This window comes from Nanorana parkeri, unplaced genomic scaffold (genome assembly GCF_000935625.1).
Source record: "Nanorana parkeri isolate BGI_ZX_2015 unplaced genomic scaffold, ASM93562v1 scaffold2330, whole genome shotgun sequence".
Taxonomy (NCBI): Eukaryota; Metazoa; Chordata; class Amphibia; order Anura; family Dicroglossidae; genus Nanorana; species Nanorana parkeri.
In genome coordinates, this window is record NW_017308598.1 from 99,504 (window position 1) to 115,663 (window position 16,160).

Below are 16,160 nucleotides of genomic sequence, written 5' to 3' on the forward strand. Positions count from 1 at the left end.
TAGGTTCAACTGATTTGGCCTTAGGTGCTTTGGGGGCCTTAGAAATAGTACTCAGTCACTGCGGTTTTGTCCGGACCGTCCGAATCCGAGGCAGACAAATGTGGAGGGTCAGGCCCCCAGGTCACTGCAGGAGGCGCGATCCGCCGATTAGGAGAATTGGCGTGCCCTGGCTGGGGTGTCGGGCGAAATGCTCCTGTCTCCCGATTGCTTGCTGGGGGTGGGGAGCGCATGGTACGAGCCGCTGCCGCCATCTTGGGTCAAGGCCTTTTGCCGTCTTTCTTTTTAGACATTGCGCCGGAGCAAGATGGGAGTCCCGCGGCTCAGAAAGCAGCTCGCGGGTGTCTACAATACCTAGGCAGTCAGCCGGTAAGGAAGGAGATCCAGGTAAGCCCAGCGGGTAATATTCAGGATCAATATCGAGAGCACCATGATCACACGTCTGACTACATGGGGCTGCTGGCCACGCCCCTAGACCATAAACTTTGATGATGTTCTGCCTGATCCACCTGGAAAGACAAGCCAGTGCACCCTTAAAGGTTACATCTGGGAAAACAAATTAGGAATCAGACTTCCCAAAAGAAGCAGCGACTCTCATAGCTTTAACCACATCGAGACAACAGAGGGAAGTTTCCTTGGGTCAATACCACCATGTCCCTATTCAGTAAAGAGTTTAGCGCAGTATAAAGACATCCAGTTAAGACAGACACTCACCTTGTGGGTGAGAATAGAGAGAGAAATGCCTCTAATGGGTTCAAAACAGCAGTTTGTGAAATGCAGATATAATCAGATAAAGATCACACATAGTGACAAGAGCACAAACAGGGGGAGGTACAAGGGAGACTCTCTCTAAAAAATTTTTGAGTGGGCGTTCAGAGTCTTCATAAAATATAGAAACCTGGAGATTTTCATAAAGCTCAGAGCCAAATGCTCATCCAGATCCAGCTGTTGGAAAGTAAGGAGAATTGGCCTTCTTAGGTTTAGGCAATATACGAATCAGAGATGGCATTGTCTTTTAAAAACCTGGGCTTCAACACTCATGCCGTTAATTCCGGCAACTATGAAGTAGGATGGTAAATTGGTATTTTAGATATTGGACAGATCTGTAATAGTCGGCGGATTGTCTGCCAGCAGTCTAACAAGGTTGGTGTATTACATCTGCCTTAGACAAACTAGAGTTATGAGGATCACCTCCATCTCAATCCAGCTAAGAAGACAAAGAAGGCGTTTCATGGAAGGAAAGGCATAGATCAGGGTACAACGATTCCATTGAGCCACCAGTGCATCCATTGACTATGCTAAAGCTTCCCTTTACGTGGAGACAAACCAGTCTAGTTTATTTTTGAACCCGGAGGCCAGGAGGTCCATATCCAGTGTTTCCCACATGTGGCGCTGGTCCTATAACACCTCCGTATATAGGGACCACTCCACTGTTGCAGATAGTCTGCCTGTCAATAATTTAAAGAACTCCAAACAACATTTTTTATTAACCCTTGCAGTGGGGCTACGCCCAGCACTTCCAACTGATTGTGTCTAGGCTCAAAAAAAACAAAAAAAACAACTCACCCAATCATTTGAGCCTCTCTTCCCGTCCGGTGCATCTGTCTAAGGATCCTTGTGTCATCATGTTCTAAATGAGTGCAGGACGCTGAGGAACATTTAATCTGTGCAGTGGAGGAGGAGACAGGCTTCAGTGACTGCAGAAGCAGGGAGCCGGCTCAGCAGTTACGGTGAGTAACCTTTTTTTTTTTTTTTAAAGCACCTACACAAAAACTAGCAGTTAAAGTGACATTAAACCCTCAGATTTTTTAACATAAAACAATACTGTAATGTGTGCCTTACTGTAATCCATGGTTGTTTCCCTTCTCTTCCTTTTAAATCCGTATCTCTTCTCATGCTGGGCAGAACTTCTGTTTTGCAGCAGACTGCCTTGTCTCTGAAATGGATACATGGCGTCTGTCTGAAGGTTCACAACCTGAGCCAGCACTACAGGAAGAGGCACTCAGCTGCAAAGGGAAGTTCTCCCCAAGCATGAGGAGAGATACAGATTTAAAAGGAAGAGAAGGGAAACAACCATGGATTTGAGTAAGGCACACATTACAGTATTGGTTTATGTTAAAAAATCTGAGGGTTTAATGTCACTTTAACCCTTGCAGTGCGGGGGTAGTTCCACTGCAAGGGTTATTAAACTATTATTATTAAACTTTGTCCCCACAGTTCTACTTTAACAAGGGGGGAATGTGAAGTTTTGCCCAGCAAAGCATCCAAACTACCCATCTTGCTGTGGCGAGATTTCTGGTTCCTCCCTTATGGCTGATGTATGTCCACTCTTTACGCTAGCAAAAAATAGAGGTACACTGGTTGTGGGCAAGGTTATCCTGTGTGGCTAACAGTTGTGGTTTTTTTTTTTGTCCATTTCTCCTGTAGGTGGAATTATAACCCAAAAGATTTCCTGTGTTCCCCAATGGATGAAAAAGAAAAAGGTTTGGGCTTTAAATATGCTTGAATAATGGGTAAGTACAACCATTCCAAAGTTTTCATCTTCTAAAGCAAATCAAGTTGTTAAACCCGTAGAATTTTTTTACATAAATTGCTCAAAAATGTGATCTGCTCTTTATCCAACATTAAGTACTGCATAAAATAGAGATACCCTCTATAAAAACTGCATGTCAAATAGATCAGTAGATCCAGACAGTAAATCTTAACCTTTTCAGTAAAATAAAAGCTCCCACCAACCTACTGAACATCTCTAGTGTTCCTTAATGTTACCGGCAGCCTTACTGACAAACAAGGGAGCTGGGAGGGGCAGTATTGACTTCAGCTGCACAATACTAAAACACACTGTGCAGAATTTATCAAAACTGGAGCAGACAAAAACTGGAGCAGCTGTGCATGGCAACCAATCAGCTTTCCCGGTTCATTTTCAAAGCTTAACTGAACAAACTGAAGAGAGAGAAACGGATTGGTTTCCATGCACAGCTGCTCTAGATTTTGTCTGCTCCAGTTTTGATAAATTCCCCTCAGTTTTTTTTACAGGAGGTAACCCTTTATGCATATTTTAATCATATGCTGGATTTAATATGCCCAGGATTGTGACAAACTCACATTAAACAATAACAAAAATGTACAATGCTGTGTTTTTATTGAGCCATGGTGAACCAATAAAAAAAGAAAAATTGACAAACTGATCTAACTTTCTACCTTAAGAGAGCTTTTTACGTTTATTTTTTATTTACTTCTTTTTTTAAGAAAGGCATGCATTATATTTTCCTCTCTTCCCAATCTGTCACTTCGGAGTGTGTCGGATGCCTGTCTCTTCGTGCTACCATTTTCTCCCCCCCCCAGGCACTACATCACTAAGTATGTCTTTGAAGCTCCCATCACAAATACAGTGATATGTTTATTGACAGTGCAGTGGCTCTGTAAGAGAGATGCAGTGATACACTACTAACTGCAGATAAAAAAAAGGGGGGGGGGGACAACAGGCATTTGACACAAGTGTCAGATTGGGAAGATTCTAGAAGTGACTGTATGGGCTGGTATTCACTAGCTAGTGCGTTGTGGCAGCTCTGGCAGTATGCTTTGTATCGCACACTGCCAAAGCTATCACGGTTTAAATGTTTTTCTTTTTTTTAACTTTATGTAGAGTGTACACTCCAATAAAGGTCCCCGCACAGCAGTGTGATGTGTTGTGCTGCTGTGTGGCGACCTGCTGTGACATCTATTGCTACGATAAAGGGCAGCATGTTTACATGTTATCACTGCACATTGTGGTGTGAATGGGACACATAATAAACAACTGTTTTCCATGTCTCCTTGTGGTGACTTGCAATTAACCGGTGCAGTAAAATGCAGGTCACTGCAGTATGTCTTCAAAATAGAGAAAATGTGACTCGCTGGAGGGGCTTAATGGTATGTATATTACTTGCGTATTCCAGTAGTAATAAAAACAGGATTTTTGTACTACCCATGAAATCCTTTTCTCTGCTTTCATCGAAGGACACAGCGGAGATCTTGAATCTCTGATGACAGGAATATAGTGCCACCTTCAAGAGTAAGACACTAGGCACAAAAAAAACTAAAACAAAAAAGTACAGCCTAGGGGTGGCCCCTCATGGTGACCAAACCAGATAACAGCTAGAAGCAGCTCAGTATTTCTCCTAGTGTCAATGATTAAAGGCTTGATCTCCCTGCTGGGATCCTGGTTCCCCTTTTTTGGCAGGGAATAATTTTTCCTTTTTTATTCTGTCTTCAAGACTTTAATCAAGGGTAACAGGCTGGATAATATAGATCCTTGTAATACCCCCCTGCTCAGCCATCAAGCGCATGCAGATACTAAGCTACGTGTGGGGTCGGCCTCGACACCTCTATCCTCAACTTAATGGCAGCCTGTGAGTTTTCCTCCATTTTGGGGTGGGGTGGGGGGCTGGGGGAAGAGGGGTACGGGACCAAGAGACTTGTTGCTTTGTCACAGTGCCCTTCCAGGCAGACAGCACTCCTGTTCGGGAGGAGTGCTCGCAGGGATGGCACCTTTTTTTATCTTCAGGGCTGCTTCTAGCTGTTAGGGGGTTTGACCACCATCAGGGGCCACCCCCCTAGGCTGTACTTTTGTCTATTGCCTAGTGTCCTACTTCTGAAGGTGGCGCTATAACCCTGTCTTTAGAGACTCAAGATCCCTGCTGTGTCCTTCAATGAACAACAGAGAAATATTGACATTAGTAGAGGTAGCAAAGGATATATTTAACAAAGTGGAGAGTTGTGAATAGTTTTAGTTTAGAACAAATGAACATATAGGAGCCAAGAAGTATCCATACAAAGAACTATCTTTATTGTACTACAGCCGCCAACCAGATTTATGCTTTTTTTCTGAAATTTTCAGGGTAGGTCTGAGTAGGTGACTATGGTGACTGTGGGACAATAAGGAATTATTTCTGACTAGAGTGACTACTGTGCAGAAATTCTAATAATTTCCCTACAATATCAAGGTTATGCATCTATGCTCATGCGTCTTCCATTCAGATATATTTCAGTGACTAAGATATGAAATCTTAATGGTATTTTAAAGATGAATAATTGAAAACAAATTGTACATTACCTCCATGAAGTGATAGGCAGGGATATGATGCTCTCATTAAGTCTTTCAGTAATCCATCTGCATGTTCCTGTTTATCAACAAAAATAATGACAGATCCTTTTTCCTGGTAATGCCCCAAAAGCTCCAGTAATTTCAGAAACTTCTTGTCTTCCTCTATTACAATCTAATAAAAAAGAGGATATACTACTAATTACCTAAAAAAAATAAAAAAAATTGTAGAATGCTTTTTTTGTCAACAGCAGACTGGGAAAGCACACACTGGGAAACACAGGTTAACAATGTCATTTTATGTAAAACATTAGATGCTAGCGCCATATAATTTTTTTTATAAATATCCACAGACAATAACATGCAGTTAGATGTTAGGCAACAATCCAACACAAAGCAGGATTTTTTCACTCCCCATAAAATTATTTTGACCAGTAGTTAATTATAGGAGACAGCTATTCTTATTCCATATGTGCATATACTGCCTACTGAAGTTTTGAACACTATGGGGTTCATTTATAAAAGTTCCACCTGGCTGCTGTTCACATGGCACTAGTGCCCCTATACTCAGTGCCATCTAGGGGCCCTAAAGTGCTGGGCAAATGGCATCCATCCAACTGAATTTTTATAAATGAACCCCCTATGTAAAATAGATGTAGCAACACCCTGTAATGGCTATACCCCTGTTCTTGCTCTAGAGCACAGTTGTTGCAAGCAGTAAATAGAAAAGAAACACCCCTCTCAAAAAAACTGGACCATGACTACAGCTGAATGATAATATAGCCAAACAATTGGGGGGACACAGCTCCCTTCCCTCCAAGTACTGGAGAAAAGAAATTTAGGGTAAGTAAAAATCCTGACTATTCTAGTGTTCAATGTAGTACACAGCACATCTTATTCTAGCTGTGCTATGCTCAAAAGCAGTCCAAAAAAGGAACAGGCAAGAAAACTCAACAGAGAACAAAAAGGGGCAAGTATGAGCAACAAATTAAAGGAGAAATATTGGAAGAGTAAAATATACTCTTCACAATACTTCGAGCTGGCGTGGGACACTGCAGCTGTCACACGCCAGCTCTTTATCACTCAGCTCTCAAATATACTGTAACCATTAAACGCTCAGCTCACGGTCTCCGCCCAGCAGAGAATGGTGACTATCAGTCACTGCTCCCTGCAAGGATTCCCCTCTACCCTGTCTGTTCCTCCAACACTCATCAAAAGGAAAGAAGGGGGGGGGGGCAGGGCACAGCTGGATTTGGCTGTAGAGAGGCATAGCCAGCTGCCAATTAGGCAGCCAGGTGGATCCAGACAATATTGTTGGGATACTTCCAGGCTGCAGTGTGGCTCTGCACTGTCAGCATATAGTGGCTAGTAGCCCACTATATGTGGACTTTTATAGGCATAGGAGTACATTTACAAAGCAGGAGTAAAGTCAAAAAAAGGTTTGTGAAAACCACTGGGGATGAATTCCTCAATTTTGTGATCTGGCATGACACTCTCAATGCAGTCAGTCTAATAGTTAACACTGTTCCTGGAATAACAACTCCTGTGACAAAGAGCTGTCACAGTAGTTACATAGTATTTGAGGTTGAATAAAGACATAAGTCCATCAAGTCCAACCTATTGTGTGTATGCATTTATGAGCTGTGTGCGTCCATGTGTGATTTTTCTCTTAGCTATACCTGTACCCCTTAATGTTCTGGTCTCCCAGGAACTCGTCCAGGAGTCTCTTGAATGATTCCACATTCTTAGCTGAAATCACTTCCTGTGGCAGCGAGTTCCAGACCTTAACCGCTTTAACTGTGAAGAACCCCTTGCACCCTGTGTGGTGAATTTTTTTTTCCTCCAATTTTAGCTTGTGCCCTCTGGTCTTTGTTACAGAGCTGACCGTAAACAGTTTGTTACTGAGGTTGCTGTCATCCTTGAATAGTTTGTACATAAAAATCATGTCCCCCCTTAATCTCCTAACCTCCAACGAGAACATATTTAATTTTAACAACCTTGTTTCATAGTTCAGATCCTCGAACCCCTTAATGAGTTTGGTTGCCCTCTTCTGGACTTTTTCCAGCTCAAGGACATCCTTTCTGAGTATTGGTGACCAAAACTGGACCGCATACTCCAGATGTGGCCGAACCAGTGATCTATAAAGAGGCAAAATTATGGACTTGTCTCTGCAATACATCCCCTTCTTAATGCAAGACAGGACTCTGCTAGCTTTGTTTACAGCGGCCTGGCACTGCGAGCTGTTCTTCAATCTGCGGTCTATAATGACCCCCCAAATCCTTCTCCGTTTCCGACTTCCCTAGTTGCATACCCATAAGTGTGTAGTCCATTTGCCTATTTTTAGCTCCAAGGTGCATTACCTTACATTTATCGACATTGAACTTCATCTGCCCACTCCCCGATTTTCTCCAGGTCCTCCTGTAATGTTATAATGTCTAAGTCTGTGTCTACTACCCTCCCAATTTTCGTATCATTAGCAAACACTGAGATATGACTTCGGTTGAGTAATGAATTTGGTTGATACATGAAAGCTCTGCATTTGTAGGCTGTTGGGGAAACTATGCAGGAAACTTTCAGCAGCAAACTAAAAGAAGAATCATCTGAAAACTAGTTAAAATCCAGTAGCACAGGAAAAGGCATCTTACATCTTCAAGGCACTAAGCTAAACTGAGCTCTACTGGTATGGCCACTAGAGGAAGCTGGTCCGTTTTGTATTGCATAGTGTCCAAACCTCCTATACTCACAGTAGAGGAGAAAGCAGTGCAGTGTACTCCAATGAACTCTGGAGTAAGAGCTCTTTCACCATTCCAATAGTTACAAATGCAATACATGCAAACTATATTCTAGGAGCATGCAGATACTACTATTCTGTGCCATACTTTTGACAAGTGACAGCCTGTTGATCCACTGCTGGGAGCTCTAAAATACGGTATGAGATGTGACGAGTGCATTTTCTTAATATACTGTACAGTGATTGGTGTGGTGACTGAGTAGTGTGATGAATGATGCCAATTTCCAATGCACTCTGCTGACGTGCATAATGTGAAATCAGCCCTTAAAAAATGGAGGCAGGCAGAACCGAGATGAGAAAACATTAACTACACAAGCCCACTGTCATTTTGTGTAGGGCATATTCAAATCCCTGCATGTATGAGGCATTTGGGGCAGAAAGTGACAGTCCTTTATTGGGTACTGTCAGCATCATGGATGGTCCTTTATCACTTGTACTAGGCCACAAAGTGGAGCCACATTAGTAATATAAGAAGTTAGTATATAAGTATATTATATTAGTATATAATATAGGTCATGAACATTGATAAAGTGAGTGTTTTTCTTACATAGGGCAAAAAAAATGTTAATTTTAAAGCCAGCCCCAAAGTATATTTTATTTTCCTTCCTTTTGCTTCCCCGCTGCTCTTGTTCACCACTGTGAAGATGCAGCAGCACGTACAGATCTTAGTAGGACAGATGTTCAAGTAAATAAATGCAACTTTTGTTCTATCTATACCTTTATGTAAGTAAACATTTACATATTCTACTAGCCTATATATTGATTCCTCTATAAAAAAGCTTTTATAAAGTACATACCACATGCTGTTCAACATCAGAACACACCACGCTTCTTCCTCCAACTTGGACCTCTATTGGCTTGCTCAGTATTCTCCTTGCTAAAGCTTCCATAGCCCTTGGAAACGTAGCAGAGAACATAACAGTTTGACGATCTGGTCGAATATTGTCAATGATTCTCATAACCTGAAAAAATCAAAGTGTAGCCAAATAATGCATTACAGAATCGAAAGCAAATAAGGTGGATACTCTTAAAGATTTAAAATCTTATCCTTTGAAGTGGAATTCCAAGTAAATAAAAACACCATTTAATCAAAAAAAAAAAAAAAAAGCATGAACGATTTTACAATACATGACCCCGTCCGTAGGCCCCTCAATGCGGCAAAGTCGGCCTGTACCTTTAGCGAAACAGCCAAAGAGCATTATATTTCCACCTCCGTGCTTCACTGTAGGTATGGTATTAGTAGGGTCATAGTCATCATTTTTCTTCCTCCAAACACGGCGAGTCGAGTTAATGCCAAAAACAGAACTTTCTGCCAATCCTTCTCTGAATCATTTAGATTTTCATTGGAAAACTTCAGATCGGCCTGTACATGTGCCTTCTTGAGAAGGGGGACCTTGCGGGCGTTGCAGGATCTCAATCCATGGCGGTGTATTGTGTTACCAATGGTTTGTTTGGTGACTGTGGTCCCAACTGCCTTGAGATCGTTCACAAGCTCTTCCCGTGTAGTTCTGGGCTGATACCTCACTTTTCTCATGATCATCCTTACCCCATGAGGCGAAATCCTGCATGGAGCTCCAGACTGAGAGCGATTGATGGTTATTTTGTATTCCTTCCATTTGCAAATAATCACTCCAACAGTTGTTTCCTTCTCACCAAGGTTCTTGTTGATAGTCTTGTAGCCCATTGCAGCCTTTTGCAGGTCTACAATCTTGTCCCTAACGTCCTTTGACACCTCTTTGGTCTTGCCCTTGGTGGTGAGGTTTGAATGGATGAAAGAGATTCTGTGGGCAGGTGTCTTTTATATACATAACGAGTTGTCGCTAGGAGCACCTTCTTAAATTGACAGGACTAATCTGTTTAGCACATATCCAGTCTGTGGGAGCCAGAACTATTGTTGGTTGGTAGGGGATCAAATACTTATTTTACTCACTGAAGTGCAGCTCAATTTATAACATTTGTATCATGTGCTTTTTCTGGATTTTTGGTTGATACTCTGTCTCTATCATTTAAAATACACCTATGATAAAAATTATAGACCTTTAATTTCCTTGTAAGTGGGCAAACTTACAAAATTTGCAGGGGATCAAACAATTATTTTCCTCACTGTAAGTCTTGCAGAGTAAAAATATGACTGGTCTTTGGGAATCCAGAATTATTATGCCCACTAGCAACTAATCTCAGTTGTTTTATAGTGGTTTAGGGATAAGCTGGCTTCTATACTGGTTTTCAGGCATCTTTAGGTGACCACACACATTTTTATTTACACTGGTAGTCAAAACATCTATGAATACAATTCTAACTGGATCTTGCATGCCTTTCCTGTAACCCTGGTCTACAGTATGTGTATCACACTGCTGGTCAATATAAAAGACATTTTATTTCAAAAAATGAGAGAAAACGATTGCTGTGTAAATACCAAAAGCAGAATTAATTAACTTAAATTTTGTCTTAAAATCAGGTACTAGTTTTCCTAACAAAATATCTATTTTAAACTTTTGGTGTCAAACTGTGTTTGAAGAAATCATAGACTGATATGGTTAGGATGAGCCAATACATCGTGACAATGCCATTTTGTCATGTCTTGCTGTTTACCTGTGGTTCAAAGCCCATGTCAAACATACGGTCTGCTTCATCAAGAACAATATAAGTAGCCCGTCGGAAATTGGTTACTCGACCTGTACATTGGAAAATCACAAAGAAAGATAAGTGAAGGATTGTTTAAAACGATCTATGTTAATAAAGTGACTGTGAAAATATGTTTCAAAATAAATTAGTCAAATAAAATGTTTAAACCTAGCATAACAAACTTCACTTTGCTAGGAAAATCTCATATGATTGTATATAAGGCCCTCATAACTGGATGTAAGTTGTGCCTACTCTTGCGTACCATCTCATGGCTACGAGGACCTGCATAATTCAGCCCTCTCCAAGCACACATCATAAAACTAAGACTGAGGTGGAGCCTGGAGCCACGTTAGGCAATTTATGACAGCAGTCACCTAGGAAAGAACATATTAGAGATTACAGCGCATGTGTGGAAGGCAGAAGCCCAAAATATGTGTCCCAGATTTAGCAAACGCACTTTGCCCACTGGTTGCCCTATGGAACTAATTGCACAATTTACAAAGATAGATGGCAGTCTATTCAGATGTAAATGAATGTCCTTAATAATTCAGGGTCAGCCCATCCAAGACTGCATGCTCAGGTGAATATAGGTAAGTGCAATCACCTCATATTTTCCTACAATTTGGCTCTACCGCCTTGCCACATCTTTCACCTGCTGAAATTTTCTCCTGGAATATAGGAACAACCATGTAGCCGACATTACAATGGATAGTGCCATAACCCTGGAACTGAGAGGCATCTCCCCTCAATGAGTTTAGATAAGCTAATGAGTCCATGAACATGCCAGGATTCACCCAAAAACTGATCAAAACAATGACCAAATAATACATTACAGTCCACTTTTCTTGTGTACTGAAAGGCCCAATTTTAGTCTAAGAAAATTGACACTAAAAGCCATGGTGCTTTAAAACAAAAATGTTGTTTCTTTTTCATTTTCAATACTTCATCATAACTAATGGCCACCTGTGGTGGGTAAAAACGTGCTGTGGGTAGAATCAGTGGTTTATCTACATTCAGCAATGTTGAGCGTTAAAGATAAGGTAGGGGATGCGTCAGGCCACTGTAGAAAGACAGCGGCTTTCACACAGAGCACAATGTTCTTCAGCTGCAGTGTCTGGGCGGGCATGGACTTTTCTGCTTGGGATGGGGGAGCGTGCAAAATTCAAATATTGAAAACTTACATTTTAAAGCTCTTGCATTTTGAACAACAAGAACAGATCTTGAAATGCTTGAAATAACAGTAGCAGTCCTGGATAAGGACCTGTTCACAACTATGTGTTGCGCTGATTGCACGGTACTGTGCGATTAATGCACGTTATCGTACAACATAACCACCAGGTGTTAAGAGCGCAGCAGCCGTCATTCATTTGAATTTGTGGGATAGTGTGTGTTAATTGCACAGTGCAGTGCAACTGAGATGCACAGGTGTGAATGGGCCTTAAGAGACAATGGCTCAGAAAGGGTAGTTCACCGCACTTGACAAAATGCATTAACCAGTGAAATTATATGACTTTTTTTAACATACCATAATTCAAATACCTGAACCAGTAAGCAAATGCATGGTTCAGCAAAGTTGCTTTGCCTTTGCCTGCCTTCAGTTGTCATTCAAAATGCAGACCATCAAACTGTGTTATGGGTAAGAACAGCCCAATTATATTAAACATGGATGCCCAGCTGGGAGCAACAAAATTGTGTGTGAGATTATTTATCCTGCTTGCCCCATTCAAACAAATAATGGAATCCAGCATTTATGAGCAGAATAAACACCGTGGCATTGTAGTTCATACCATATTAATATTCCTAAGAGTATCCATGTGGAAAAATATATCACATGATAATTAACTCCAACCTTGAAATGCCTTACCATCATTAGGTTTTTGCTTTTTCAAAACTGCATCCTCACAAAATGGCAGAATAAACCTACCTCAGAAGAGAGAAGTCTTGGAAATCCAGTTCTATATATCTTGCACGGATATATTTTTCCCACAGAAGTTAAACAATGTAACAGTTTAGTAAGTTTTTTTTCATGGTACAAAGATTTCTAAAAACAGACAAGTTCTGCATGCAAAACAAACAGATATAAATGCCAAAAAACCTCAACCTATGATTGTAATAGCAAGTTTTTTTAGCCACTGAATTACATAGCTATTCCAGAAGGCAATTGTAAAATGTTTCATTATATACTCTTGGAAAGGTTTAAAAAACAATTCAACATCCTGGTATCAAACCGACTGCTTGCAGGGCTCATTTAGGTCTCAGTCCTCTGCAATAAAACACACATGGCAGGCTCTCTTGAGGTACACAATTTGAAACATTTGTTCATCCTAAAGTGTTTGCTCTTCCACTTAATCTTGCCTTCAAACAAGCAAGAAACCAATCGTAGGCACCTCCAATTGGGTATAATTCTTGAGGGGGTGGCGGGTCACAAAAACGAAACCCATGATCGAATATAGCTTCAGGTTGGGTGAACCCATCCAGCCTTGCAAACCCTATTCCAGGAACGTTGGACCAAATTGTAATAATGCAGAAAGCTGGATCTTGTCAATGTAGACACAACACTGTTCTATGCTATTCTTTCCTACAAGGTAAGACACTGCACTAGATTCTTTGGGAATTACCAAGAAACCAGGGACTAAATAATATTCCCCTCCACGTCTCCCGGTGTACAGTCCATACACAACATTGCAGCCCTAAACTAGGTATTTCAAATTACACAAATAGAGAGCATTAGCCAGTACGGTCACCTCACCATGCTGACCAATGAGAAGTGTTTCTTGCCAAGCTGACCAATGAGGGCTCACCATTTGCAAGCGTAATTTGACATTTATAGTGCAGGGCTGCAATGCTGTGTACAGGGGACACATCTTACACTGGCAGCCGCAGAGGGGAAGCAGCATTTCTTCAAAAGGTAAGAGCAGCCGAGAGGGGGGGCGCAGATTGGCGGGGGTAATTCCGTTTTCCCAAATATGCCTGGGAAAGTGGAATTACCCTTAAAACGCTACGTCATACTAATAGTCAGTTTTATTTAACAAACACACATTTTAAATTGTCATACAATTTCTTTTTTTTTATAGCCCCTCTCCCTAGAGGCAATGTTTATTCCCCTACTTTTGGGACTTTTCCAATGGACAATAAACAGAAAAATATGACAACCCCTAGAATATTTAAAAATTGAAAAGGGTAACCTCTTTCTCTATATTATCCTATAGCTACTTGAACTTTGTGGAGTCAAGGAGTCCATTTCAGGCACTGGTTTTACTTGCAGTGCTGCAGGAGGAAATAAAACTCTTGATTACCTGAGCCTCACCACAGAATTCTGCTTAAAGAGGACCACATTTTAATTGCCAAGCAGGTGACAGCTAAGGATCTCCTGTCATCACTAGATAGCATCTGTATTAACTGCAAAAGAAAACTGGATACGTTTGATGTTTATGGTGCAAAAAAATATAAATGTTCCTACATATATTAAGTGACCACCAGGATTTGCTAAAGCAACACTGGAACATGGACATACGAGACAAAAGTTATAATATTTGGTATAAGTACACAGCATTATAAATCAGGAAATAACCATAAATTGCAACCCAACTATGAAACATGGTGAAGGGGGTACAAAAATATGAAAATGCTTTGCTCCTAAAGGACATCTGGAATCAATACAACAATTCCAAAGTAGTATCAGGAAATATTTAGGGTATAATCTTAAACTCACAAAACACTACATAATGGAACTGGAAAATGGTTAAAATCATAGCAGTTAACTAACAGCGACTCAGGGGACATTCCATATTTTACAATGCCAAGCACAGAGGATTGATCTTAACCCTACTGAAAAGCAGTTGCATTGTCAAAAAGTGGCTGTTATTGCAAAACGTCATGAACTATGGAAAATAGAGTTTTGTATAAGGTTTAATCAGCATTAGATGTTAAAGTTCCACTAATCATCTTACTTGTTTAAAGAAACAGTCACTTTGCCCATTATGGGCAAAATTAGTGTCTATGGAAAGGCTTTCCCAGCCACCAAACCAACTGATACTTCGCCACTGATCCCCCACCATCCATGCTTGTGCAAAAAACACAGTGCTTCTAGGTATGGAAGAGCATGTGACAGTACTTGGGTCTAAAGGTCAATCTTGTCACATGATCGAAGGTGTCGAAGGTAGGAGCAGCAGCAGATCACTGTAAAATTGGGTATCAGTGGATCGAGTCCCTGAAGGAGGAGTCACATGTTCTCCCATACTGAGAAACACTGAGAATCTACCAGCTCAGTTAGAGGCAAGTGTGGTGGGGGATTGATGGAAAGGCAAGTATAAGTGGGTTGGGTGGGGAGAAGAATTTTCACAGACACTGTCACTTTGCCATAATGGGAAAAGTGACAGTGTTCGTTTAAATCATTTGTTCAATAAAAATATGGCAATGTAAAATGAATGTGTTGTTAAAAACCACTTTTATTTAGCATGGCTGGTTTGATAATATTTTAAGAACCAATTATTAAGGAATTAACAAAATGTTTAATGGATTTGTTATGCAATCACTCTTTAGCAAATCTCAGGTGTCTCAGCTTGCAACCTGTGCTACCAGCATATTTTTAAGCCATTAAAGGACAGTGGCAAAAGTTTTCCAACTAGTCAAATCATCTTTATCAGACATTGGTTCCTCCCAAGGATGTCTGATGTTAGTTTGTAACCCATTTACTTTGAAACTGTCAGTGTGTTTCTGGCAAAACCAGTTCATCTTCTGAAACCTTCCACGTATTGGTTGTTTGTTAAATGTGTGCGTTATTTCAACCAGAGAAGCCTTACCACTACAAAATGGCCTTTTTACACTGTAATACAGTATTCTGGTATGTTTGTGAATTCTACAACATGCCTTTTAGTAGAGCCCACATTTTCACTTGGGCTACCAAGCAAAAATGTGGGCACTTCGGGAAAACAAAACTTGCCATTACAATAAGTATACAAATACATACCAAACTGGGAAAATAAATTAGGTAAACTCACCATTGTTTGCAGCTAGCATGTCAATCATGCGACCTGGTGTACAAACTATTATCTCTGCACCTCGTTTTAATTCAGCAATCTTAATGAAAAACAAAAAAAAACAGTGCTCAGGAAAAGCACATATAACATTTATTATAGTAAACCTGTGCCCAGTCTAAGCACACAAAAGGTATTTAACAAGGGGTAAAAATACTTTAAAACAAGCCCTCATTAACTTCTGTAGCCAATAGCTTTGGGATGAAGAAACACTAGAATGTTAGCTCTTCTCCTATTTTCCACTTCAACAGTATTTTGGCAGCATGACAGCCCGCTAATGTTAACAAACAACAGATAATTCTAACTGAAACTCAAGAGTCTGTTGTGATCTTGGGAACAGTTTAGAATTAACCATTTGTGGACCAGACTGTATTAAAACGGTCGATACGCTGGTGCATTGTTCCTGGAGGACTTACCTGTAGGTCCTCCCATAAACGTACATGTGCGCGCGGCTGCTGCTCTCGCTCTCCTTAGATAGCGGAGAACAGCAGCTTTAGACACAGAGCCAATCCGACTGGCTCTGTGTTGTGTGATCGCTGTGATTGGCCTTCCCTTTCCTCCTCTTACATTAGAGGCAGGGGAGAGTAAAGGAACTAGTGAATGAATTAGTCAGCCATTAATTGCCTCC

At 40.8% G+C, this 16,160-nt stretch overlaps 1 protein-coding gene across 2 annotated transcripts in view; it reads right to left on the reverse strand.

The window, feature by feature from the left end:
• DDX46 (DEAD-box helicase 46) overlaps positions 1–16,160 on the reverse strand; it is a 121,275-nt gene that overhangs the window by 61,850 nt on the left and 43,265 nt on the right. For both annotated transcript variants that reach the window (XM_018573315.1, XM_018573316.1), the window contains 4 exons: positions 15,497–15,575; positions 10,464–10,546; positions 8,669–8,833; positions 5,093–5,255 (listed from right to left, as the gene is read on the reverse strand). In XM_018573315.1, coding sequence (XP_018428817.1) covers positions 5,093–5,255; positions 8,669–8,833; positions 10,464–10,546; positions 15,497–15,575 — 490 coding nt within the window. The remainder of the gene's footprint in view (positions 1–5,092; positions 5,256–8,668; positions 8,834–10,463; positions 10,547–15,496; positions 15,576–16,160) is intronic.